At 41.7% G+C, this 27,626-nt stretch overlaps 1 protein-coding gene across 1 annotated transcript; it reads right to left on the reverse strand.

The window, feature by feature from the left end:
• Positions 1-225: 225 nt before the first annotated feature.
• LOC112573881 (doublesex- and mab-3-related transcription factor A2-like) lies at positions 226-22,147 on the reverse strand. The gene is made up of 3 exons (XM_025254542.1): positions 21,609-22,147; positions 20,030-21,177; positions 226-1,804 (listed from the first exon to the last, which is right to left on the reverse strand). Exons 2-3 carry the CDS (start codon positions 20,481-20,483, stop codon positions 816-818), a joined length of 1,443 nt encoding a protein of 480 aa, XP_025110327.1. The 5' UTR covers positions 20,484-21,177; positions 21,609-22,147; the 3' UTR covers positions 226-815.
• Positions 22,148-27,626: the final 5,479 nt, after the last annotated feature.

Consider the following 27,626-nt stretch of genomic DNA (forward strand, 5'->3'; position numbering starts at 1 on the left):
ACTCCCTTGTGTCTGTTTCACTCCTGCGTGTCTGTTTCACTCTTGCGTGTCTGTTTCACTCCTGCGTGTCTGTTTCACTCTTGCATGTCTGGTTTCACTCCTGCGTGTCTGTTTCACTCCAGTGTCTTTTTCATGTTTGTTTCATCTTTCTTCCATGTCATGTCTATGTCCCTTCCACGTGAATGTTTCAGTATAGCGTGTTTTGGTTTTACATTTTCATGCTGAGCTATTCTGTCTGACATGTCTCTTTCATCTGTTGTCATGGCGCTGAGTACTGTGTACGCAGGTCTGTTTTACTAAATACTTCCTGGCCTACCATCTACAGCGGAAATGTCGAAGCAGTTTCCACACTGCATGTTCAATGTTTGAAGTCTCTTTCGTCTTCATAAAAAGGTGTTTGATATTCGCCAAGATTTTACTTTAGTTCTAATAACGGGTTTTTTCTCGCAAATATTATTTTAGTCTCTTTCATCTCTCGAGGGGAGGAGCCTTCTTCCCAGCCATCGGACACTTGATCAGAATCGGTGACGACCGACCGGTCACTGTTTTTGTCCGGCGTGCGTGCCGAAGGGGTGTGGAAGAGAGCCTGCCGAGGGGCAGTCTATAGGGGTGAAATGCGTACGGAGGGGTCAGCATGCCGGGTAGGGTCGGACCCAGCCCCAGGCTTCCGAATCCTGCGTAAGCCAAATGCGTAGGGGTGGCAGACAAAAGGTCGGTGGCCGAGGCTAGCCCAGGGTAGTGATGAAGGACGCTGGGGTGGTGGGCAGCGTGGGGTAGGAACTGTCCCGTGGTGTGATGCTGCAGCAAGGAGGATCTCAAGGCGTCGGCCGTGTGCAGCCCCGGTAGTGCAGCGGATAAGGAGGACAGGTGGGGGCTGAAGGCGGAGTGTAAGCCGTTGCCTCCCACAGCTGCTGCTGCTGCAGCGCTGAGTGGGGTGAAGCCGACTTCAGCCCCGCGTAGGTCAGCTTGCTGGCCGATCCGAACTTTCCTCCCACCCCCATGCCAGGCCTCACCAGTGGGGACACGGAGGAGGCTACGGCTGAAGACGCGTTGGTCGACGATGGGGATGATGATGAGGAGGATGCAGCGGCGACGACTGGCGATGATCCGTGGACGCCGTTGAGGAAGAGACCCGGTCGGCAAGTCTCGAAGTGCTGCTGCTGGGGTTGTTGCGGGTGTGGCTGCTGTGCTTGTAGATGGTGATTTTGCGGCTGCTGGTGATGGTGATGGTGGTGGTGTTGCTGCTGTTGATGTTGCTGCTGCTGCTGCTGTTGTTGTATGGCGGCCTGCTGCTGGCCATCACCGTGTCTTGCGCAGGACAGGAAGTGTTCAATGGCTTTGACCAGATCCCCGTTGCAGCCTTGCAGGACCAGCTCCAGCACTGCACGCCGCTGGTACGGATACAAACGTTCCAGAATCTCCAGAGGGGTCAACCTCCCCGGCCGGAAGGCAGTGGGCTGACCCGCGTTCCCTCCGTCTCCATGCACGGCCTTGTCCCTACCCGACTTGCCAGTCGCTGGCAACCCTTTACCGGAAGCGGAAGCAACGTTACGGCTGGTGCCGGCAGGTGGTGCAGTGCTCGGAGGTGCGCTCCCGTGACAAGTCAGCTTTAGGTCTCTGCCCACATTGAGGCTGCCCTGGAGATGACCACGGCTGCTGGCGGGACTGCTGCTGGCGCCGGAATCTGCGGGGCTGGTCTTGTCTGCTGACGATGTTTTGTCGTCGTTGATGTCCATGGGGGAGCTAGTTGATGGGGTCTCGCGACCACTGTCGCTTCCGCTGTCCACGACTCTAGTTGCATGGTCTGAAACAGAGAACAGGGAAACTATACTGGCACGTGTTCTCGTCCTCTCTGGATTTTTTTTCCAGACTGATGCATAAAGCGAGAAAGAATTAGTCTTTCCATAATCCCCGGTGTTGTTATTATTGACAACCGTCCTTCTTCTTTTCTCTTTCTTTCTTACCTTCTATGCAAACCAAGCGATTCTGTTCATCACCTCAAGCGAACAATGTAAATCTCTAGTGAGTGGAAAGATACAGCAACGGCAGACGTACATTGATGTATATGTACAGTGATGTATGTGCACATTAATGTACACATACAGTAGTGTGTGCTTCATTGATGCGTGTAGACTTGTATTTAAATCGATGTATATGCACAGCGATGTATGTTTAAATTGATGTATATGTATCATAATATACTATATGACAATACATGTTAAAATAATAAATGAATAACTCAGATATATCGGCAGTTTTCTTTTTTTGGAAGTCAATTATTAAACATATTCATATTTAGAACATATGTTCATTTGTTTACATTTTGTGATCCTCACCTTTCAACATCACTGTATATGTGTATTCATGTGTATATATATATTACACACACATACATACGAGTGTGTTGAGCTATGTATATTTATACAGACGAGTGTGTTTAGGTATGTTATAGATATACATGAGTGTATTTAGTATACATAAACACATAAGTATGTTTAGATACATATATATACTCATGTGTTTAGGTATGCATGTACACACACACGAATGTGTTTAGATGTATCAGTTTGTATGTCCTTCTGGCCTTTGTTTTGTGTTCTTGTTGCCATGTTGTACTGTGTAATTAATGTCAGAATTCATAGTTTTTTCTTAATTTTTCTTTTATTTTTACGTATTCATATTCATGGTTCACTATTACCTAGAACACTAACCCGACCTCTGATTCTGTGTTACTGAAGTCTACTTTGTCTCACGCCCTCGACTGTCTACATCCCTCACTCACCACAACCACTCCCCCCACCTCCAGGCACTTCCAAATCAGAGGAAACCGAGCAATTTGCGGCCGGCGGTCGTAGTTGGACTTGGCCCGACGGCACGCGCCCGCACACCTCTATCGCGATTGGCTGGACAGGTGCGCGTGACAGTCACGTGCAGCTGAGCACACAGGCTCCCGACGACTGTCGGGCTTCCGGCGCCCCGCGAGGAAGTGGTCAGAGAATGGTTACCATAGCAACGTTGGCATGTGTCAGGTCCGAAAGCGAGAAGTGTGACTGGAGGTGGGGGAGGGGGAGGTAAAATACTCTTGAGTGTCTACACCGCGAGTATCGATATATCATGCTTTTGCATAATGGGAATTCTTTATCAGACTTGTGGCCAGAGAGAAAGGAAGAAAGAAAGAGAGAGAAAGAGAGACGGTGAGGGAGGAGATACAGAAAAACTGAGGGATAGATGGAGGGGAGAGGGGAAGGAGAGAGAGAGAAAGGAAAAAGTGTTTGCGCGAGTGTGGACGTACGACACGTGCGCAGAGCCATTAGCTACTGGCGTATAATCTCCAAGAACGGTGGGCAGGAATCTCTTGAGAGGATTGATGCATTTCAAAGTGCTTTTGGCTTTTGAGGTCTCCGAAAGATTAATTTTCAGCGATTTCGGGAGAGGAAAAAATTGCTTCTGATTGTATGCGGATTAAACAAACCCATTCTTTGTCGGGCTCTAAGACAAACATTTTTTGGAGAGCACATATGGAAGGGAGAATCCATTTTCTCTACCCCATCCCCATGGCTCTCCAACCGAGCCGTCCTCCCCAGCTAGAAATATGATCTCGTTTAAAGAGCAGAACAGAAAGGTAACTGAAAAAATCGGAGGTCTCCAACGGTCCAGGCTCAAACCAGTCCATCAACTACATTTTACACAGTCCATTAGCTACATTTAAACAGTCCATCAACTACATTTTACACAGTCCATTAACTACACTTACACAGTCCATCAACTACATTTCACGCAGTCCATTAGCTACATTTAAACAGTCCATCAAATTGTCTTTAACCAGAGTCCTCCATTTCTTTTTACTACAGACCCTCAGCCAGCTGTTCTCTGATGTCCTTAGTGAATAATTTTTTCATGTTTAAACCTGTAAGTAAACAGACTATTAAAACTAAGACAAGCTCGTCAGAAAAACAGCGAATTTGTGGACATTGTGTCTCTTGTTATCCTAACCGAAGAACGGGACGAGCAAACACAGTCTCAATAATTCTACGCCGGCTTAAAATGTTAAAAAAATTGAGAAAGTAATTAAAGGGTTCTGTGCGAGGAGCGATAGCAAAATGCATTACAGTTGAGGGAAGGGAGAAACAGCAAAAAGTGAAAAAGAATCGGAGAAAGAGAGAGAAGGAGAAAGAAGAGTGAATGGAATGTGGAAGTTTCCACACCAAATTGAGGCAAAATATCAAATTTCAATTTGCGACAAAGAAATATGCGTTTCGATCCAAGGAAGGCGTTGCAATAAATGCTTTTAATTCTGCCCCGCTTTTTTTCACTTTCAAAAACGGATCTGATTGCTTCGTCTACACAGGTAAAAAGAGAACTGCCGGTGCATTTGCTTTCACAGGTAAGTCAACAAACATGAACATATACGCACTTGCGACATTTTCCAAAACAATTTCGCTTGTTTGCTAGGCACCTCGTCGCTAGCGAGGGTCTCCGGGCGGTAATGAAAATGGAATCACCAATATATTACTTTCGATCCAGATTCCTTCTAGGCGTAATCGAAACCTACAGCATCGTTGAACCCATCGCAGTGTTGTTTTACAACTGTATACGAAGGCACTGATAGCATGGTAAACATTTTCCGACAAAATCTCTCCTTCGCATCTCCCAGTCAGAAACATTGGGAGGTCCGGTTTGTCTTGTTCCGCTCACGCACAGCAAAACGTCGGACGCCATTATGTGTACCACACGACCTCAGCTGAAATTTAATAAACTGATCACAGGGCTAGAGTTGTGTGTGTGTGTGTGTGCTTCTTGAAAAATCTTTCACCAGGTAAGGAGGGGAGGGTATTAAGGGCGGTTTCGGAGCAAAATGTTTCTCAAGTTTATCACCAAATCTTGATACTTGTCTGAGTAGATGATGGCGGGTTGGATGAGTAGTCGGAATTGTTTTAGTTGTTTGTTTGTTTTTTTTCTTCGTGAAGCTGCTTGTGATGTCAAATGAAAGAGGTGTGTGTGTGTGGTGGGTAAAGGGAGGTTGCGGTGTTATGATTGAGAAGAGGGATAAGACAGGAACAGTAGAAGACACAAAGACAACATTACTCGTAGATTCGCACGCGCACGCTCACTGTCACATTCCTGCTGTTTTGTTTTAATCATTTGTATGAAAAGGAAACAGAAAATACGGGTGGATGGCGAGTGATTTGCTGGATATGTGCGTGGGTATGAGCTTCTCATGATGGCCGATTTTGTTTGATATAACTGCTTCACTGAGGGATTCCCCTCGTATTAATTGTAAAGATTAAGGTTTTCAAAGAAAGGGATGCTCTTTTAAGTTCTTGATAGAATAGTTTTCCTCGGTGTTGTGTTGGGAAGTCCAGACTAGACTTATTAAAAGAGTGTAAATTATTCACGGAAAAACCTGTTGAGGTGAATCTGTGTCCGTTTCGTTTTTGAATCTTTCTGAGTGCAAGTTTTTAACTGAATGGATATTGGGGAATAGTTGATTAGTCCTATTGTAAATTTAAATCTGAATGATTGTTAGATTTTTTCTGTGCAGGTTTTATTTTCTTTTATGTGTTCGTCGTATATAGGTGAGCCGGATCGTGCTGAATTTCAGGGAGGAGCGACTACAGGAAAACACTGCGCAAAAACAAACACGCGTTTGAACTTAGAAAGAACAAAACTAGGAGATGAGTGGAGTGATGAGGGCAACGGGCGGGGTGGGAAGAAAGAAAGAAGAAAAAATATTTAAGAATATTAAACTGTGTTAACACTATCTTAAAGCTAAGCCTGCATATATTTTCTAGGTGTGTGACAAGGGTGTGACTCGAAATCTTTTAGTCTTTTCTATTCACCGAAGTCTGTTCTCCTGTATTCGGCAAATAAGACACTCCAGTGACAGAACTGGCTGAGCGAATAAGATTAGTAAATGAGGACAAAATATATTTTTTCACAGCAGAAGCCTTAGTAGAATATTCTCTGTAATCAGGAAGAACAAAAATATCAAAAGAACATAATTTTTTTTTCTTTTGTGCTGGCCCCATCGCAGCATAAAGTTCGTCCTAAACTTGTGCGCTGAGCAATAAAACTAATAAGTAGTTATAATTTTGTTTCTTTTGTGACATCCGAAGTTTGTGAGATGTCAATTTGATGAGAATCTGATAAAGTAAAAACCTAAAATAACCAGATCTCGCATTTCAGTTCCATATTTGTGACTGAACACTGTCTTATGAAGTCTAGTGAACAGTTGAATTGAATTGAACTTCAGTCTCTGTGTTCACTCACTGAGTTCGATCAGCGCTGGCAAAAGAGACTTCTTACAATTATTGGTAAGGACAGCAAACATCTTTTAATGCTTTTCAACTGTTTGCCCAATAAAGAAAGAGTACCAGATTTATAAGCTTGCAGAAAACCTCACCAAACAATCCTGGGAGGATAATAGTCTTCCCTGCAAAATAAATCAATCACCGGCGCCATTTCCATGTCTGATGTGAAGCTGCTATGCGCGACAAAGTATGGTTTCCGTGTGTTTCTTTAGATAAATTTTAGCCAAGAATGTTTGCAAACGGACATAATGAAAAGAATTTTTTTTTCAGTCTGGCGTAGTTCGATCGTGGAAAATAAAATTTTCAGTTTGAAGTACCCGGGTGTGTGGCTTGGGCTGTGGGTATGAATGGTAGCAGAGAGACGAAACTAGAATGTCACAATGTCTTCCTCAAGTTTGATCGTGTGTGTGTGTGTGTGTGTTTGTGTGTGCGTGCGTGTGTGTCTTGAGGGGTGGGTGGGAATTGTAAGGGTGGTAAAGGGAGGAGTTTGCAATGGATCATGCCTTGGCGAAGATTTGGATCGTTAGATCGTCTGGGGAGGAGGCTGAGAGAAAAATTGGCGAGAAGTCAGGGTGGGGCTAGGAGGGCCCGACACGATTGGGTGGAAACTGTGACGCGTTGTGTAAGATGGTTATATGGCACGTGCCGTGACGTAATGTATCGTGCAGTGATGTGCCATCACGTGACGTGGCGCGTCGTGTCGTGTTGTAGAATGACGCACTTTTGTGACGCAGTGTGTCATGACGTGGTATTATTGCGTAATAATTAAAAGGACATGACACAATTTTAAAACTCAGAGAGCTGCTAGCAACATTGGGTAAATAAGTCTGGCACACAAGAGTAAGCCTTATATTTCAGTTAGTTTCAGTCGTGTGCTATCATAGTATCTGACATGTGCACCTGGTGTGTGTAATCCACTGAACCAAGTCGACTTACAAGAGTGCAAACAATACACACAAATAAGATTCTTGATATTGTAGCAATTAAATAGAAGCGTACTTTAATTAATTACGGAAAAGAGATTTTGCATGTGACGACCATTGAATTTCCCTAAAGCTATATTTAGAATCTATCATTTCAAGTTTATGTCTAGTTCCATAAAATGTTCTCTAAAACCTTAAACCTTACTTAAGAAAATTTAGATACTTTAAAAAAAAATCTTGCTTCTATGCCATTTGGTTGAGATTGCAAATGGTGTTACAAAAAAGAGTTTTGGAGTCAGACATGATTGTAAGTCTGACATGATTGTGTGACATGATTGTAAGTCTGGCGAAATTGTAAGCAAGATTGAAGATTGTGTAGATTCCGGTTTATGCACAGGCCCCGCTAATCTTTTAGAACACCATAGACTTCATACCTTAATTTTATAGTGGAGAAAAGTAGTGTTTTAAAATTTACATATGTTTCCAAAGTCTGGTGTGATCATAACAAAACTAACATGAGAACTCTGGAAAATTTCCTAGCATTAGGTGTATGTTCAGACACCAATACTCTAAAAATAGTCTTCCTGCCGTATTTATAGTTTGACTTTTTTAAATATAAAAAAACGAGAAGTATTTTAAAGTTTACACTAATAAAGGAAATTATAAAACACTTGTAATGAGACTTGTTGAAGAGGTGGAGTCGGGTGGTTTGCGGACCTCACTGGGCCCAGCAGCACGAGGGTGGCTGCAGTAGGACGGGTGCGGGACCACCAAGCTCGACTCCGGAACTATCGGGCGGCGCGCGGCGGAAAAGGGCGATACGGGGTGAATGCGGAACAATAGGCGGCAGCCATTTCAACGACTTGCACAAAAATACACCTCAGCCTGTCAAGCCTGTCGACACCGCCGGTGGTTGAAGAAAGGAGGGAAGAGGAAGGGAAAGGGGGGAGAACTGTGGCGAAAGAAAGGACGTGGAGTTGAAAAAAAGAGAGAAAAATGTTCGGAATGCAATAGCGGTGATGGAGCAGTCTCTCATCCTCGTGCTCTTCTTCGTTCAGTTATTGTTTAAGATGTCGAAATATATTAGGATGAGATGATCCGGTGATGCAACGATTAAGCGCTTGTTGCCGATACAATGAGGGTCGGGATCTCTCGCTCACATTTTCGTCTTGCTTTTTTTATAGAGTCGGCTGCTTTACTGATAATAGAGTTTGAGTAGATGACTAGACATGAAACACTTGTGCAAGTCTTATTACTAAAAGAATTTAAGTTTATTTTCTAGTTACCATATATTCTAAAACTTGGAATAATAAATTTTCTTCTTAAGATTTTAAAGGACGTCTTCAACAATATTTACGTATCATACATACCACATATCATATTAACACAAATAAGAACAACCCCACCTCTCCAAACGATCAAACCATATTACCCATAATAAGTATACTATTAGAGTCCGTGATCAGTACGATTACTCATGGAATCCAAGGAAATTTGTGAACTTGCCTGTGACGCAGTTCCTCAAAAATCTGCTTTTGTCATGCCCCTCAGAAGCTAAGGTGTGCCCACTGTTCATGAAATGCCAAAATGTTTGTGATGCTTTACGAAATGCCAAAGTGCGTTTGACATTTCCTGATCCCGTAGCTTGATGATGCCGTTCATCCGTGGTTCGAAATACAGGACTACTTTCCTGCTTACTACCACATGACTGTGCAAGAAAGTATCCACCAATATTTTTGCTCTACATTATTGGTAATGTCATAACATTGATGAAGCCTACTAATGTCTTCTGTGAATATTTTTCGCTGTTGTAATTTATCCGGAATCGACACGTCCGCGATGTGTTACGTGATAGTGACGTCTTACCTTGACGCAGATATTTTGCATGTTTATTTTAATAAATAAACCCAGCCTCACAAAAACCTCCAAAACCCACAAAAGACAAAAAAAAAAAAAAAAAAATAAAAAAAATAAAAAATAAAAATAAAAATAAAATAAAAATAAAAATAAAAGAAGGCACATAAAACAAAACTAAGCAAAAACAAACAAATACACAAAACAATAACAACAAAACAAAACAGAAAAACAAAAAAACAAAACAAACCACAAAACAACACCCACAGCGTGAATATTTTACGAGGGTGTTCTAGTGGTTACGGATGTGTCGCTGGTTGCTGGGTTGTTGTGGCAGTGTTGTTGGATTGTTGTGGGTAGGGCAAAGTGAGATCAGAAGGCAAAATGCGAGGAAAAAGCCCACAGCCAAAATTCTGACTTTCATGACTGAAAAATCTACACTAGTCGCAAAACAAACCAAGCATATCTATATCATAGAATCCGTGGTCTTCACACTTTCTAAATAATGCATTCCGTTTATTTTCTTGACCAAGATTCACCAGCTGACAAGTTTTTAAGTGTTACTGTCATGAATTTTGTTCCATAGTCACTTCCTTCGCAAGATGTGTTCCGTTAAGAAGGCTCTTGAACCCAGTCTGTGGAGGTTTGTGTAAGGGGCCGTTGCCCTGTGTGTGGTGAGCAAGGTGAAACGATTGCTAGAACGCATGGCGCCCTCGCACCTTCATTTGCGAGGCACAACATTATGTGGGTGGTGCAAAACAAGAAGAGGGGCGACAAAGGAATAGTTCATATAGGTACAAGTGCGCAACCAATACCCCACTCCACCCTGCAGCAACCCTCTCCATCCCCCACCCCGTCCACAAGCCCCTGTAACTGCAACTCATCACCTCCCGCCCCTCTTGTTGCACTTCTTTCCTCTTCCTGCTTTCCGATGTTGCGGTTGACTGTGTATACACTCCGTGTGAGGGCGCCGAGTGATATCGAGTTGAACAATGCAACGACTACGTGTGCGCCCGGCTGTGGTAGTCACTACCCGGGGGAGTTGCTGGGACTTTACTCAACCCCTTCACACGACTTGAAGAACGGCTTTTAAGGCCTCAAATGTTCAAACCCTGATGGAAGTAATGATCATCAAAAGCTTGAGTGAGGTCTGAAATATCTCGACGGTATTTTACATCAATACTTTCATAAACACTTTAATTACAAATACTTTACATGAAATACTTTACGTTGATATAAAATAATACTTTTATGTGTATACTTTACAGGACTACATAAACATTTAAATACCAGGATGTTTACTGTTTCTTTAAATAATGTTTGAAATATTGCGACAATATTTTAAATAAAAGTTACATCAATGAGTCATGAGGTTTGTTGTGTTTAAAACAATTTACAATAGTGTGACAATGTTTTATATGAACCTTACAATAATGAATCATAAGGTTGGCTGTACTTGACAAATCTTTAACATGACCTTTCTGTAAACATTTGCCATTTAAGGTCACATGTTCAATATTGTATGCACGGTTAAACTGTCTCTCTAAAACAAGTGTTTAGGTTTAAAATGAGGTCAAAAGATTTCAAGTATCTGGGTCCAGTATCCATGCCTTCAATGTATGTAAAATATGACAGTTGACTAGTGTGGTGTGACTGCTAGGAACTGATGACAAAGTACCTGCTTGTGAAGACACTTGCACTTCATTATGAAGCTACACGTGCGCAGAGCTACTTGAGACGGTTGAGCTAGAGACTGACAGTAGTTCTAATATTTGCAACAAGAGTCATTGATATGCCTTTGGTACACAATACTTATGTACAAACCTTGGTGGTTAAAATAAAACACAACATGACTGGCCAGTTGTATGCACGAAACGAGGGTAAGTCCGGGTGGAAAACAAGGGGAAACGTCTTTTGAACATGATATTGCAAGCAAAAACACGAACCTCGAGAAATAAATAAAAACGAGTCAAATCTCCGTTTGGGCCCGATTCCGTGTGTGGCGTCACTAACGGTTGACCACAGAATGGCTGATACAAGTTGACCAGAAAATACAGAATCTCAAAAACTCTAGAACCGATATGGAAACTACTGTGTCGATGTTGAATAAGCGCAGAAAATTGGAGAGGCGTGAAGACTTCCAGACTTCTGTTTTGTACATATACTTGCATCCATTGGATTGTGTATAGTCTTGTGGAATGTAGATAATCTGATTATGCAGTAAAGGGAGCCTCTGTTTGTGAATATAAGGTCTTAAAATATGTTGCTTTTACTTTCTTTCCATAGACTACTATTTTTAAAAGAATATATGTGATGATTTGGGCAGCGTAGCAATTCAAACCAGGCATATATACAACTGACATTTGAAACAAAGTGACACTAAATCTTTTAATTCATAAATTGCAGGCACACACACACATATAAATAAAGAGAGAAGCAGCCTGAAAAAAATGTGGTTTAATAATGAAAGAAAGCAATGAACCCCGAAACCTGTCAAATGAAATGGCTGCTTACATTTTTTGTATCTTGTAATGTTAATGGTGAAATCTCATCAAACTGGAAGCAGTAAAATTTGGAAGGTATAACGTGTCCCATTCACTTTATATTAAAGTTTTTGTTTATTTATTTAATTTTTTTTGTGTTTTAAATCCATGCACGTCACGAACAAAGAGAATCAAAATTTCTAATTGTCATATCATCTCATTTCATCTTTTGAAACGTGGTATCATCACAGAAATTCACTTATTTGATCCTTGATTGAATGGCAAAGCCTTGGACTAGAGAAACATAAAGGGATACACTAAATTATATTCGCGCGGCCAGTCTCGCAAATGGCGGCGGAGGTAGAAAATGCTCGATTGGACAGAAATCCTTCGAGTAAAATGAACATCAGCATAAGTTTTAGGGGTTAGCGCTAAAAAAGTGATTAAAATATCAGATAATCAGTTTATGTTGCTCGAGGGAAGTGAAATCATGATTGTCAGCCTTTATCATGGCCTGCAGATATCATCGCTATATTTAGTCCCTCTAATAACATTATTGACCAGCGCATCAACACTGCCGTGGACAAACACTTTACACAAAGTAATTGAAAAAAAAATTAGCGAAGCTAGTGATGATAAGATTAAAAACCTAGTGAGGTACAAAATGTTTTGATAATTAGCTAAAGAACAGGTTTTATGTCCAAAACATGGGAAACAACACAGACGTCATGATTGTATATGGATGTCTTTACATTGTAAAGCTCCCAGCCAATGGGAGAGCTGAGTATCATTAGTTAATTAGGTGTATCTGTGTACACACGTGACTTCATGATTTTGCCTTATTTCTGTGCAGGATGATGTTTGTACACGTGTATCCGAGAACGAAAGGGTGAGGTTGTTCGTCCAAATTTTGCGAATGGTATCGTTACCCAATCATTGGAGACAAACTTTGTAAACGTTATTACCGAGAACATTTACGAAGCTATTCACAGGAAGAACCTTAAAACTAACATTATAGATGAGGACAGCAACAGCGCTGTTTACAAGAATAATATTAACACTGCCCAATGTTGTTGACAAGAACAGCATTAACAATGTTTTTGAAAAAAAAGCAGCATTGACGATGATAGCGACACGAACATGACAGGATGATATCGCAGGTTTGAAGCCCACGGTTTAAATTTTAAAAAAAAAACTTTTAATGACATGCCTCGTGGTGGTTGGCAGCACAAAGAAATCACTCTTAATAAAGTTTTCTACACAAGCTAGAAATATATTTAACATATGCTCGGGAAACACCTCTTGGCCTGCAAAATGCGTAGAAAAGATCGGGTGAGAGAGAAGTGGGGAGTGGAAGAGAATTTTTGTATCCGAGGTCTGCTGCCTGGCACTTGTCTCTCTTACTTTTGACATTTGTGTCAAGAGATCTTGGAATCACAAGGCGGAGGGAGAGGTTCGAGCTGACCAGATTGTATCACTTCTGGCACTGTTTGTGTCTACCATTTGATAGAATGCCTGACAGATTGAAAGCCTTTTTTTGCAATCTTGTCATCAACACTCGGGAAGACGAGATATCTCATGACTGAAAAGAATCCTTTTTTAAAGTGGTTGTTGTATGGCTTATGTCAGATTTCTTGCTCTTTTATTGAAAAAGAGAAAATAAACATGGGGAAGGTATGCATGGAGAAAAATGGGCAAAACATTACTATCAAGGGGAATATCACAGCTTTCTCAGTATAAAAACGTCTCTCAACTTGGGGAATAGTCGCTTCGCAAAATGACCCTCCATAGGCCGACTGTTCTCATTCTTTTGACAGTGAGAGGTGGAATTCGAGGATTTAACACAATACCGACCCATCAAGCCGATGATCTCTGTTTTGCGGATGGCCAGGTGTGTGCTCACCAATGGCGAAGGGCAATCGCTAGATACAGGGTCTTGTGAGGCCATTGCTGGCCGCCACATGGCCATTCGACCAAAACACAAAAATAAATAAACGAACGAACGAACAAACGAACCAACGAACCAACGAACCAACCAACCAACCAACCAACGAACCAACGAACCAACGAACCAACCAACCAACCAACCAACCAACCAACCAACCAACCAACCAACCAACCAACCAACCAACCAACCAACCAACCAACCAACCAACCAACCAACCAATAAACAAAAGTTGTCCTTTGACTTTTTTCCTCGAACCTTGCTGCATGTAGTACCTACCTGTACTTCCGTTTTGTGATGATTTTCCCTTATTATCTTTCTTTGACTCTCACCTGTAAGCCCCTATACCAGAAGTACCTCTACCTGTGTACCTGCTCTCGGGGGTTACGGAGAGTGCCTTGTCTCCTGCCCCTGCCTGCCGCTGGGCGGTACAGGTGTAAAAATAATGGGCGATAATTGTTGCACATTGTAACGGAGGTGAGCCTGGCGCCTCCATGGCGTGTCAGCCGCAGCTCGCCAGCCAGTGTTTGTTTGTACTCCTCCCTTGGTCCTCCCCCTCCCCACAAGGGACGTCACTCTCAGCTTGTCATTGTACACCCACCACGGTCAGCTCCTCCTTTACCGGCCAGCTTTTCTTTCTTTCTTTTTTTTGTTATTTTTATCCTAGTCGGTTTTCCCCTCCTTCTCAACAACTTTATTTGGTTCTCTCCATGCGTTTTCAAAACTTAAATTTATGGTTTGATTTTTTTGTAGAAAGAAAGAAATGAAATTTTGGATGAACAAACGAATGAAAAAAAAAATAGCTGGACACGCTGCATTTGTGCTTTAAAAGTTTGTTGATTGTGAATACATGTTCGGGACGATAAAAGACTAAAGACAGCACATAAGAAGTTCTGGAAAACCCCTATCTTTTTTTCTCCCTAGTAAGTTACTCCCACACCCCTACACCCATTTCCGTAATAAGGATTAAACTTCGAAAAATCGAGGTATAGGATATTGATGCTGAGGTTTTCTTAGTTTTTCTGATATCTGAGAGATTAAAGACTATTAAAGAGAATATGGGTGTGCAAATATATATAATCTATAAAACTATCATCATTGTCATCAATATGATCAGAGCCTAAAGCCTAGCTTATAATTATATACATGTCACCTGCGACACATAAAAGGGTTTGACGAATAATTTCTAATAAAATAATGTAGTCTACTTTTAGAAACCATTGTTATTGACCACTCATATGTTTTCCGAGTTTTCTTGACAAAGCTCTTTAACTCTGTGGACTTCCTGTGTATGTGTGTAAATAGAAATACAGTAACTGTTCTATATACTAAGATGGTTTTTATTTCTAAGGTTTTTAACAAACTTTAAACAAAACCTTCCACATCTGTGTGTGTGTGTAAAAGAACAAACAGATGAAATTTATTGCTTATGCCAGGAGAGGGGAAGAGAGAGAGAGCTAAAGAAGAGAAAACAGAAAAATTGTTTCTTTTGACTATCAGTTTCTTTTTATTCAAATCCTATTTAGGGCAATGAAAAACTCAAACTACTACTTTAAAGTCGTAGAAGACGCCTGTGAGTTATGTGGTAACAAAAGATAATCTTCTCAAAAATATGGGTTGCATAACTGAGATGCTTCTATCTGTACCCTGCGTTATCCGAATTTTAAAAAAGTTACGTTTGAAAAGAAGGTTGAATTAAAGTTTTAAAAAAAAAAAAAAAAAAAAGACGGCGAGTTAAATTTACACCAAAAGTGTATGAAAAGGGAGACAACTCTTAAGAAACACCCCTCCCCCCATCTTTTTAAGCCCCTCAGTGTGACTGTTTGCTCAGCGACCAGCCTCCAAACATGACTTACAGGCTGGGTGTTTGGCGAAGGGACTATGGAGGGTGTAAAATGAGCCGGCATACCTGTGGCGCGATATGCCCCCCATCCTGTCCTCTCCCTCGACAGGCGACACCTGAATTTCGCCCGTGCACGCACACATATCGTGTGCGCGTGTGTTGACGTTAGGTCTGTTCACATAAACCTCGCCACGACATGATTAGAGGGCGCACGGTCAGGGGTCAGCGAAGGGAGAGCATCATGGCCGGGTGGTGTGTGTGTGCGTGCGTGTGTTTGTGTGGGGTGGGGTTGAAGGGAAAAACGACGAATACCTGACTGAGAGGCAGGGTGACAGTACGTCTGGAAGTCTTGACGACAGTCGATGATAGTTTCGATCAGAATGCAGAGAAAAGAGACATGTCTGTGATGTAGCTGTGGCACCTTTGGAAAAGACAACTCGGCCGCCTTTCTTGTCTTTCGCGGCAAAAAAAAAAAAGGAAGAAAAAAGATTTAAAAATCCCGAACAACCGTATAAAATAACAGACAAACACATGCAAATAACTCTGGTCTCTAAAAAAAAAAAAAAAAAATCGGCGTAATCTCCGAGGATTTACGGGATAGTTGATATCAGATTACTGACTCAGTTTATTCTCATATCACATTTATAATAAAACGGCGCGATCCATGTGATGTTTAAAGCGACTTGTCACAACATTTCCTGCTCAACTACTGCTTGATTGTCGGGTTGCCTAGATACATGACTGCCTGGTTGACTGACACAAATGCTCTTTCGGACCCCAATATCGAAAGTTGTCCTTTTCTTTGGCACTCATGTGACTACAGCACCGCCCGAAGTATGGAACAGTTTCACGAAGGAGGCATACAGGTAAGTCTTTTGCTCGCACATCACCCCCAGTGAATCCATGAATGAAAAGTGTTGAAAGAAAATCGAGGTGGTTAAGAGACTGAAGAAGAAGAAAAAGGTGGCAGTAAAAATACCTATCAACGATATTAAACCTGTGGATGGTATATTCGCATACCACGACTGACTTTCCACATTGTGGGTCAGTATAGACATGGGATGTAAACTTCTTTAAAGAGGGAGTCAGCCTGCTAAAGAGTCATCTACTTTGAAAATTCAGTTTGTTTACCTTGACAATTAGACAAGAAGACTAAAGCAGGAGAAAGATCACCAGATTATAGAGCATAATCAAAGTGGAGGTTAGGTTCGAGTCGTAACGACGAAGAGCAGGAGCATGTTAGGGATGTTGTTCCAGGAATAAAGAAATGCACATTTACATCACTAAGACAGTCTTTGCTCACATGAGGAGCTACTACCCCGTGCATGAAAATGCAACACAGGATGATACAGAGACTAGTTCAGCTCCCCAGTCCACCATCATGTGAAATTTCTTTTTTTTTTTTTTTTTATATAAAAAAAGGTACGCTTGTTTTCTTTTTTATTTCAGAGATTTTGCGTGTAAGACCAATAAACTGAAGTCCACTTTCACCTTCTGTGGTTAGCTGCCAGTCGTAGAGATGCAGACAAGCCTTTACGAACATAAAGTCCCAGTGATCTTGATAATTAAGCCCACATAATAAGCTAAAAGTCCTCGTCATTTTGATAATTAAATCCACATAATTAGCTAAATGTCCCAGCCATTTTGATAGTGAACCCCATGAAATTAGCCAAAAGGGACAGTGGTAAAAAGGATCTAGAAGAGATAAAAGTGCTAATTAAAAATTATTTATTTAGTAAAATTAAATTAAATTATTGTAACAAATATTTGTCTAAAAAGCGAAACAACCCATTCTAAGAAATAATTATTAAATAATTTTAAAATCTACTCCATTACGAGAGCGTTACATTAATAGAAAAGAAAAATAATAAAAAGATAGAAACGGTTATATTAATTATATAGAAAGAAATAGCTTTCAATAAAATGTTATTTTAAACAGGCCGGGGATCAAGGATACAGAATTATAAAATATAAATGTAACTCACTTTATCATAATAACCAAAATGATTTCTTTAAAAAAAAAAAAAATTCAAATTTTCGATCACGAAGAAATGTTATGTGTGGTCGTTTTGTTTCTGGAAGTACAAGTGGCGTCTGCAACAGAGGTTTGTCATTCGATGTGCTGTGTCGCCGTGGTGACAGGCACACTCTGTCTTTAGAAGTACCTGCTGTCAGGTGCCGCCTGTCAGAATGCGTGTTGTGTTTGTGTTTGGCAGACATCTAATCTTCTAAAAGGAAGCACGTGTGTGTGTGTCTCTGTCCGCGTGTTTTTATGTACCACAAAAAGAGTGAAAGAGAGAGAGAGAGAGACATTAAGTGATACAAGAGAAATGAAAGCGAAAGATGACGAAGAAATGATGGACGGAGTAGCACATTAGGAAGCAAACAGTCAAGATGGCGCACAGACAGACGGTTTATTTTAGAAGAAAGAGCAAATAGCTCGTCTTGATGACATTATACGTGTTTTCGGTAGAATGTGGATGTGAAAGTGTGTAAGTGCAGGTAAATAATAAAAGAGAAGATAGACTACATGAAGAGAACATAGCTAAAACAGCAAGAGCGCCAACAATAATAGTTACCTGAGCTGATAAATCTTTGATCCCCCAACTGAACCCACTCGGACTATATTCTGAGATAAATATATAGAAATCTCGGTGACCGTTAGCTGGATCAAGAATATATATATATATTTCATCTTGTATGCTTCTGTTATATAAAAATAAAATTTACAAAATTATCTTGTCTCTACTAAGATTGCCGTATATATTGTTTTCTTTCCCTTGAAACTGTTACCTGTTTCCCTTCCCACACCCAGAGCTCATTAAGTCCAAATCTTCCCTTGTTTAAATTTACTGGAGTACACATATAGTTGCCAATACATGTAATTCGTCTTAGAAATGGTTAAGAGATGTGAGAGACTTGATATAGCTGTTGAGTCGGACTGGAGCTGCACATGTCGTTTTATTTATGAATAGTACAAATAAAACCAGATGTCACTTTACCACTTTCATGTCCATTTTATTTTGAGAGTGTTAGACTTGAAGAAGTATTTCTATTAGTTTTGCAATTTATTATTAGAATAAGATTTCCTGTCATTAGATGTACGCATAGCAAAATTCAAAATTATGTCATTATGACAATGTAAAACTCTAGGTTATTCTGTTTATTTTTAGCTAATTTATCCATAAGCAGAAGATAACATTAATTAAAAATTTCTTTGTGCGTACTTTGTAGCTCATTAAAAGCCTCGGAACTTGTAAATATTTTAAAATTTTGATTGAGGAGTTTTGCTTAAGGCCCAGGTGGAGCAAAGGATATTGTTTTGTTCATCTTTGATCAGGGTCTGTTCTTTTTCATAAACAATTTATTTATTTCTCACTTCTTGGCTGTACTATTGTATATAATACCTTACATAATAACAGCAGAAGTTAGTATGAATGTCTGACAGCGTCAACAACCACAACAATAAAAAAATAGAATGCACAACAGTCTAGAAGGAAATCCAAAAGTCCTCAAAATGTTACTTTATTTAGTGTAAAATTTACTATTGCTATCATCTTGCCTATTCGATTAATTATTTATTTTAATTTGGTATCATTTTATTATTAATGATAATGATATTAATCAGAGTAATTTTTGGAAAACGTTTTCTGCCGGGTCGCAAACTATGTTTCCTGGGTATTTTTTCTGTTATTTTCAACATTTCACTGTGAACGTTTTTTAAAATACAATTTTGGAGGCCGTTTAGAATGATAGCTTTCAGTTTGTTTTTAATCAGCAAATTGTTTATTTATTGCTTGTTAATAGTTCTATTGCAGCTGTTCTGCTTTCATTTCGCTCTCACTATCCCTTCCCACTCATCTGGCTGTTCGAACTTATGCTTACTCTCCTACCTACAAATATGTTATAATGTTAAAAAGGGTAAAATAAAATTCATTCTCCTCATGCCTTTACACCAACTGATTAGAAAGGAACACCTGACATGGCACATGCTTGCAGTGTGCCTGACCAACGGACATTCCTGGCGAGTAAAGTAAATGATTAGACCCGCGATATCAGACCTAGGACGACGAGGTTTAGAACAGAAATAGTATCAGCGTTCACACAACCTTGATATACCAACCTGAGACTGGGTCACAGTGTTGTAAGCATACAGGTACAAACATATGAACAAACACAGACACACATCTATACGCACGCGCAAAAAAACACATTCACATAGCCACACACGCACACGGACGAACATACACTCCTGCACATCTTATCTGAGATAAGTGTGCAAAAGAACGTACAGACTTAAAAATTACCGACAGGGATGGTAAGGGTCACTCTTTTGAGTGATAGCTATAGACAGAATATATACATGTATATATAATGACTCTGGTCATTAAAAATTGTCAAGTTTGCCTGGTCTCTTTGTCAGCAAATAATATACAGACGATAAACAGGCAAAATCCAAAAAATACCATTCAGCATAAAACGCCAAGGAAAATATTACATTCTCTAATTGATCACTCTTTTTTTTTCATCTTTCATCTCATCTTACGGAAAACTAGTATTGACTTCAAGAGAAACAAACAACAGCTATACAATAGGAAGTTGTTTTTAGCTTAGTGAAGTAATGTAGGAGTGGAGGGGACGCAGAGGTAGAAGCGAAAACGACTGATTACCTGAGTCATCGCCGCTGTCACCACAGTCTCCTCCATCCTGTCCGTCAGCAACAGCAGCCACCACACCACGTACCTCTTCAGCGCCTACACCACCGCCAACAACAACACCAACACCAGCAACGCTGGTCATGACCCTGGGCGGGGTGACGGTCCCCGGGCCCCACAGTGGTCCCTGAGTCATGACAGGGGGCCCGGACTCGGAGACGCAGGCCCGCAGACCCAAGGCGATGGCGTCCTCTGCCGCCTGCTGACGCTTGAGGGCCACCTGCGCCGCCATGACACGTTGACGCTCTGCGATGAGGTTGCACTTGGGGCACGTGCAGTCTTTGTACACGCAGTGCCGCTTGTGACCTTTCAGCCATGACACCATTCCGTGGTTACGACACCGAGCACACTTGGGTTTGCGAGCACCCTTCTCTGTCAGAGGGTACAGTGCGGGCAGTCCGCTCATCATCTTCGGAGCTCAACTTCCGACGAGCGGAGATGAAAATTCGGTGATGTGTTCAATTGATCACAGAAGCTTCTGAGGACATCGAAGCGTTCCACACGAAGACATCAAGGTCTGTGAGATGCTAGATGACCCGTGAGTCTGAAGTTGAGTTATGGCCTCGTTCTAGCGAGAGCTTTATTGTTACAGATGTTGGTTCCAAACTTCAACTTTTGCTAAAATTCTACAACTCAAGTGAATGTAAGTGCCAGTGCACTTCCAGTGTCTCAGACAAGGAAAGCAGAGAAAGTTCTCGATCGTCGCTGTCAGTGGACAGGGTGTGGACCTGGTGAATGGCTACCTTCCACTGTCCTCTCAACCGCTTGTGTTGCTGACCACAAGTTTGTAATCACTTAATGACGCCAAGGGCAGATCGCTCTGCCAGCTGCGGGGACACAAGGGGAAGAACTCGTCCGCCACATGGTCACAGTTCAGAAAGCTTCTACACCAGTGTTAGAAACGAAGTTTGTTGACACAACCTGCTGTGTTTTCTAGTTCTGTGATGAGGGCTGTGTCAGGGTATTGCTGGTGGGAGGAGAACTCATGCGGGGTTCGAATCCATTCCAGAAAGCTTCTGGTTTAAGAGTAAGGATCCACACCCACGTATAGCACCTCTTTTCTAATTCCTTGCGACAAGCTGTGAATTCTTCTAAGCAAAGACCTTTAAAAAAACAAAAACAAAACATTGTCAGAGAGGTTTTTTTTTTTTTTTTTTTTTTTTTGCAATCTTTTGCTCACATGTTCTCTGCTGCCGTCAAGAAACGATTTTTAGGGTTCAAAATAGCTTCTAATTTCAATAGATAATATTTTCGTTAAAAAAGAACAAAATTGAATAACTCTTGAGGTCTGAAAATGGATGACATGACACCATCAAGAAGAAAAGAGAAGAAACTGCTTCAACACTGCACCAAAGGAAAGGCAGACCGCAGCAGATAAGAGTGTCGGTTACAAACGATAGACGGAGAAGGCGAGAAGAAATTGAAATGAGAGAAGCGCAATCTTTTGACATTCCCTGCAAACCCAAGAATGTTTGGCCATCTTCTACCTTCGCTGCTACAAAACTACTTTACAGACAGTAGCCATGCAACTAACCTTTCTGAAGTTCGCTGTCGTGGAGCCGCCGCTGTTGTAGGCAGACGGAAGACAAAAGTCGGTTAAGTTTGTACCGCTGGTGTTAAAAATTTTTTTGGATAATTTGCTACGACTTGGAGTTGCTGGTGTCAAACACCCTTCTCACTCCCGCCTAGTCGGCGTGTCCAGCTGCCAAACGTTGCCACCTTGGCCCCGCCCACAAATTTGTCGCCTCGAGATGAAACAGTTTTACTTGTTTCAAGCGCCGCCCAGTCAAGACGCCGCCGCGCCGCGCAGTGATGATTGGCAGATGGGCTCGGCCGTGCTCCGCCTCCTGCGCCAGACACAGCGTTTTGATTGGCTGAGGGGTAAGTCAACAATCGCCGCTGCCGCCGAGATTTTAATTCAGCTGCCAGCCCGTGTCAGGGTTCTGACAGCTAAGGGTATCGGCACAAAATATTGCTGCTCGTATATTTATATTTGTTCCTTTTTTTGCATTGAGATTTGTTATTAATTGAATCCATGCCATTTCCTCTTTTATTCTCCTCTTTTCACTCTTTCCTCCCCTTCATCTCTCCGTTACTCCTGTCGTCAGTTTTCTTACATTCTTTTTTCTCTCTTTCTCCTCCATATGATATTTAATAACCATTTCATACTTTTAAATTAATTGTCATTAGTTTAGATTATTATAGATGACCTTTTGTAACACTAGAAAAACAGAATGAGTCACTCTGGGTGGCGGCCTGATTTGAATCCCGTTGTTTTACCTGTCCAGGCACAGCCCTCGTCTTGTACCCGATACTAACCCTCGACGTTGATTCGCACCTTTCGTGACGTCACAGGTGATCACTCCCCTGTGTCTTGTGAAATAAACCTGTGGATTCCACCTCTTGTTCCTCCACCCGACCTTACACAATGACTTGCTCCCAGTTCCGTGGTCATTCATGCGGAAAAACTCCCAAAACTACATCTTTGAAATAATTGTCAGAAGAAACACTACAGGCGGATACTGTGGAAGCAGATTCCATTTTGTGATCAATGGCTTGGACTAGCTTACTATATTTTTTTCGTCAAATCACCATCATTGTCTGCAAGACAAACATGGATATATTTTAACCTAAAGTACATTTTATGACATTAACAAACAAACAGCCTGAGGCTTCTGTTCCTCTTTCTTGTTCTCTTTCACATCCTCCTTGTTTTGATGGTCGTCTTCGTCAGACAGCAAAAATCGATAGAACGGCCGGCAGGAGCGACAACCTTCAAAGTTCATTTCCTTTAAATTTACTCGACATTTTTCAAGTCTGTATATGAGTAAATAATAGAATAAATAAATCAATCAATTGTTTGACTTATACTAGCTTATTGTAGTGTTAAATTAATACAGAAAAAATGTAATCGATATTTTAATTATTTGTTTTGGCATGTTAGTGTATTTGTAGGAGAAATATAACAGTACAACACATTAGAGGAGCAGTTACAGAAAATTTGTAACAGGTAAAGCATTTTCACAACAAAGGTTCCAGCCAGAACACTTCGAAAGGGTAGGTGCTGAAACAGAGTTGTCAAACTGGTAAATTGGAACTTTAAAAAAAATATGCAAGCAAGTATGAGGTAGGATAAAATGTATATTCCTCAGGTAGAGTAGGAAACATGGGAATACTGCTTACAGACATTATCCATCTCCTATATAATTATTGTTAGACACTGCACTGACTGCTATCCACTAGCAGCATCGATAGATGTGTAGGTTTATATGAACACTGCGATTGATTCCCAGCGAAAACTTAACGGTTTCAGAATTTGCTTTGAAGTAAATTTTTCGTTTATAATCTTTGCCACAAAGTTATTATTATTTTTGTTGTTGTTGTTGTTGTTGTAACGAGTTGCATGTCTAGGAGCTGATCGAATGTTTTTCATCTCTTGAGCGACGTGTTAGTCGATAAAACATGTTTATATCAAATTTTCTGTTGTTAGATGTTTGAAGTATTATTTAAGTATTACAGGATTGTACTCGTAAGCCATAACATCTGTTTAATTCCACCCCGGAGTCAGAACTTCGGGACTTGCGTCTCCTGCTGTGCACGACATGTTCCGGAGTTCCTGGAGATATTTGTTTGCCGCTGGTGGCCCACAAGAAGCGGAGGACATTCACTGTTTACAGTCGAGTGCATCGTCCCACACTGGAGACTCAGGACACAGTTCTTGCTCCTCACAAAGGTTTGCTCTGAACTGTATGCAAGTCCGATGGAGGCTGATATATGTGATACATGTACATAGGGATTGTGTAGATGCGGAATATTTGTGTATTTTCATCTCTGGGTATGTGATAGATGTCTTTGTTGAAACATTTCATAGTTGTATATCTTGATAGAATCATGCATTGGCCTCAGTGAAGACTGCAGGAGGGAATCGAACCGCCCAGTAACAGAACTTGATTATTGAGGGAAGTGGTTGTGACAGAGCCTAGCCTGTTATAATGAGAGGACTGGATCCAGACATGTTTGTACATGGACAGTTGTTGCGGGTATTAAATACCTGTATTGTCGCTGGATATTAGTGTGTGGACTTTCTGCACGTTTTTTAAATGAGATTTTTAGTGTTTATTGTGTTTCGTCTCTGTCGATTCAATATTGTAACGATAACCGTATAAACCCGTTTACCTTTCTAGTGGAAGAAATATATGAATCATTGTCCTTACGAATGCTGTTTTTAAAAGGAAAACGAAATCACAAGATTACTTCAACTAAGAATAGAACCACTCAGAAGCCCAGAGACAGATTTCTGTGCTTTGTTGGAAGATGGAACACTGACATGTCGCGCGTGCGCACCTCAACACACACACACACACACACTTTCTCTCTGCACGTTTGCCTTCACGAAAAGCGAAGCCATTCCGACATGGCAAACTGCTCAAGCATATTTAATAATGGAGATCGCGGTGTTAGTTTTGTAATACAAGTCTTCTTCAAGGAGGCGAGATGCGGGTATGTGTGAAGCAAAACTGGGGAAGAGGAGAGAATGACCCCTGACCTGCTGATAGTCAAAAGTATCAGACACGCCCAATGTCAGTATTTCACAATAAATAAATAAATAAAGTTTTAGTGCAGATGTGATTTCCATAGCAGCTTCAGCGCATGTGTACATGCACACGTGTGTGTTAATAGGCATGGGTGTGTTTGTATGTGCACGTGCGCGTCCATGCAAATGCGTGTGCAAATACTTTACTATATATATAATATGTAGCGTATACTATATAACAAGTAATTCATGAAAGAAGTATAAACGTATAAGAAGTAATCTAACAGGCAGATAAATGCATACATGTAAACATTCACTCACTCTCATATATAAACAGCAAAAACAAGAATAGACTTTTATTAGTTAGGGAACATAGTTCAAGACATGGTCGTTTCCTTTTGCCACCGCTACAAGCTTTTTGGTCGAGCTGTCTCCTTTGCTTTGAAGATAATTATGATCACACGAGCCCGTGTTTATTACTTAAAAAAAAACCCAAAGTACTTGAAAGTACCTGACATCTCACCGCCTGACATCTGACGGCGACACGATGGTCGTACCTGTACACATTAGCTTCTCCCCCACCCCTTTTTCAGTGACACTCACCCCTATATTTCAACGATATCCCTTCCTATCTCGCCCTCTTTCCCAAACCCCTCATTTCACGTTTTCTTCGTTTTTCTTCGTTTCTTGCAAGTCTTTTCCATTCGAACACCTCGTCTCAACAAACATGAAAGATACCCAGCATCCTTATCCTGTACCCCTACTCCCACCCTTTACTCCCATTCGGCTGCAAAGCTGTTCCCCCCTCCCCCTACCCTTAACAAGCCAGCTCTGATACTTGTTCAACCTGTACACTTCATCCTACCCGATCTCAACTCCACCACCCCCCTTAACTACCCACCTCACCCACTCTCTAACATGTCCGCCAATCTGATCGGTGTATCCTTGTTTACATCTAACCCTCCGAAAACCTCTTTCAAGAAAATCCGCTTGGTGCACTCTCCTCCCCTCCTCGGTTTATTCCCCACCCCCCTTCTTTCGCCTCGTCTCGTGTCCTCCGCTCCAACTGCCCCGCAATCTCAGGCCAAACACCTTGTTTCGCCGGTATCGAGCAGTATCTCTCAGATGGTTATTATTTTTCATAACAGGCCGCGATGGGCTCTTGCTTTTCCCTTCTCCTTCCGGTTTCCATTTCCTACAATTATCCGTCAGCCATGTTTACCAGAGAACGGCGCCAGGCGCGGGAGGCAGGGGGCCCGTGTTATGGGGAAAAACAGAACAAAGAAGGACTGGCAAGCAGAACGATGGCACCCATGCCATGGCTTATATTCAATACGGAACTATGGCTTCTTGTGAGTTTAAACATCTAAACCCATCTACTGGGCGTCTACCTCCCCCCCCATCATCATCATCATCATCATCATCATCATCATCATCATCATCATCATCATCATCATCATCATCATCATCATCATCATCATCTCCCTCCTGATAGAAGATAATGGTCCAGAGTCAAGGATCACAAGAAGATTACGTGTTGAACATTTTGTCGCCCTTCATATCTTTCTCTTCATCGTTAACATTATCATCGTCGCCGTTGACCACCATCATTCTCCTCCTCATCAGTAATGTTAATCATAGCGATAGTGATGGTTATAGGGTGACGGGGCCACCTGCTTTGTCAATCGATAAGCGGTTGTGTTTTTTTCACTGCGCGATGAACCACTTACAAAAAAAAACCCAAGCAAGTAGGTTTACAGCTCATTTTGTACTGCGAAGAAAAGACGTAAAGTTTTAGTCGGGTGTAAGCCATCACACCCCGTTGAACAGATGAGGTCTACAGGTAGCCAGAACACGTCAGGGGTAGGGGCAGGGGGCGTCACTCTGCTGTCACAAGATGGTCACCTCCATAGTCCTTCACCCCTTTTATTTATGCGAAAGCCGGGAAGTCGGGGAGCAGTGGGTTTTTAACCTTCTGGCCATTTATCCACGGCTCCTCCTTTCTAAACCTGCCTGCAACCAGAGCGGCAACTCTATCCTACTTTCGATCTTAATCAGAGTGCTGCCCCTTCTCGCCGGGTTTGCGCCCATGGCCCCGGAGCAGGCCCGTTGTTATGGTGTTATGTTTTTGTCCGCCACGCCGGCGGCTGGAGGAGGGTGAGGTCCGAGTAGGGTCCTACCCGTGGGCCGAGCAAAAACAAGCAACCGCTTACCCTGGCGCGTCACTAACCACTCCGTATCCGCCGGTCTTGTGCAAACACTTGCAATAACAGCTGCCCGGAGTGGCCGATAGGTGGCGTGTCATGTCTGCACTTCCGGCGGGCGAGTAACGGCGCCTGTGTGGTCGCGATCACGATAGGTCCCCCATTCCCTCGCCTGTTGTCTGGATACTTTTGTAGCCAAACATGGCGGTGTGTGGTCACAGGTGTAATCATTTAAACGCTTGGCTGACGATGAACAAACAGTTCATGTGGAAACCTTTCTCACGGATCTACATCAGCGTTCGTAGAGGAAAGGGGAAAACCCAGTAATTAGACCGTGTAGCGGAGCAAAGTACTCAACTAGTGGGGACGGGTACATCAAGGTGGGGTAAAGTGACAAGAGGGTACGGAGCTGAGCACCGTCCTCACAAAAAAGCTGACCCCAAAAAGTGTGGCCTCTAACACCCATCTCCTTATTGCCCTCCCCCCCTAATAAAAAGGGAATGACATTTACCCTTTTTAATTATATCACTCATTATATCACTTCAATAGTAAGTAGCTGTGGTTTGTTGAATATGTTTGTCTTTTGGTGTCGTGTTCTTGTCTTTGTTAATATAACTGCTTAATTTCTTGAAAAGAAAAAGTGCTTCAAAGTTATGCAATCCAAATGATTGTAAGGATTGTCTTTCGCTTACCAAGTAGCCAAAAAGAGTGAAAACAGTCTCATTACATTTTATACTTTAAGTTCATTTCTACTTTTAGACAACAGTTGCAGAATTTCAGGTGAGCACAGTCCAGAACTCGACATCTCGCATTC

The sequence above is a fragment of the Pomacea canaliculata genome, linkage group LG10 (genome assembly GCF_003073045.1).
Source record: "Pomacea canaliculata isolate SZHN2017 linkage group LG10, ASM307304v1, whole genome shotgun sequence".
In the NCBI taxonomy this organism is placed as follows: Eukaryota; Metazoa; Mollusca; class Gastropoda; order Architaenioglossa; family Ampullariidae; genus Pomacea; species Pomacea canaliculata.

What these genes read in the sequence shown, in the direction of transcription:
- LOC112573881 (XM_025254542.1), bottom strand. Translation starts at nt 20,483, where the DNA reads ATGATGAGCGGACTGCCCGCACTGTACCCTCTGACAGAGAAGGGTGCT. An exon ending in TGACAGCGGCGATGACTCAG is followed by an intron (nt 1,805 to 20,029) that starts GTAATCAGTCGT and finishes TCTCTGTTTCAG; the next exon opens with ACCATGCAACTAGAGTCGTG.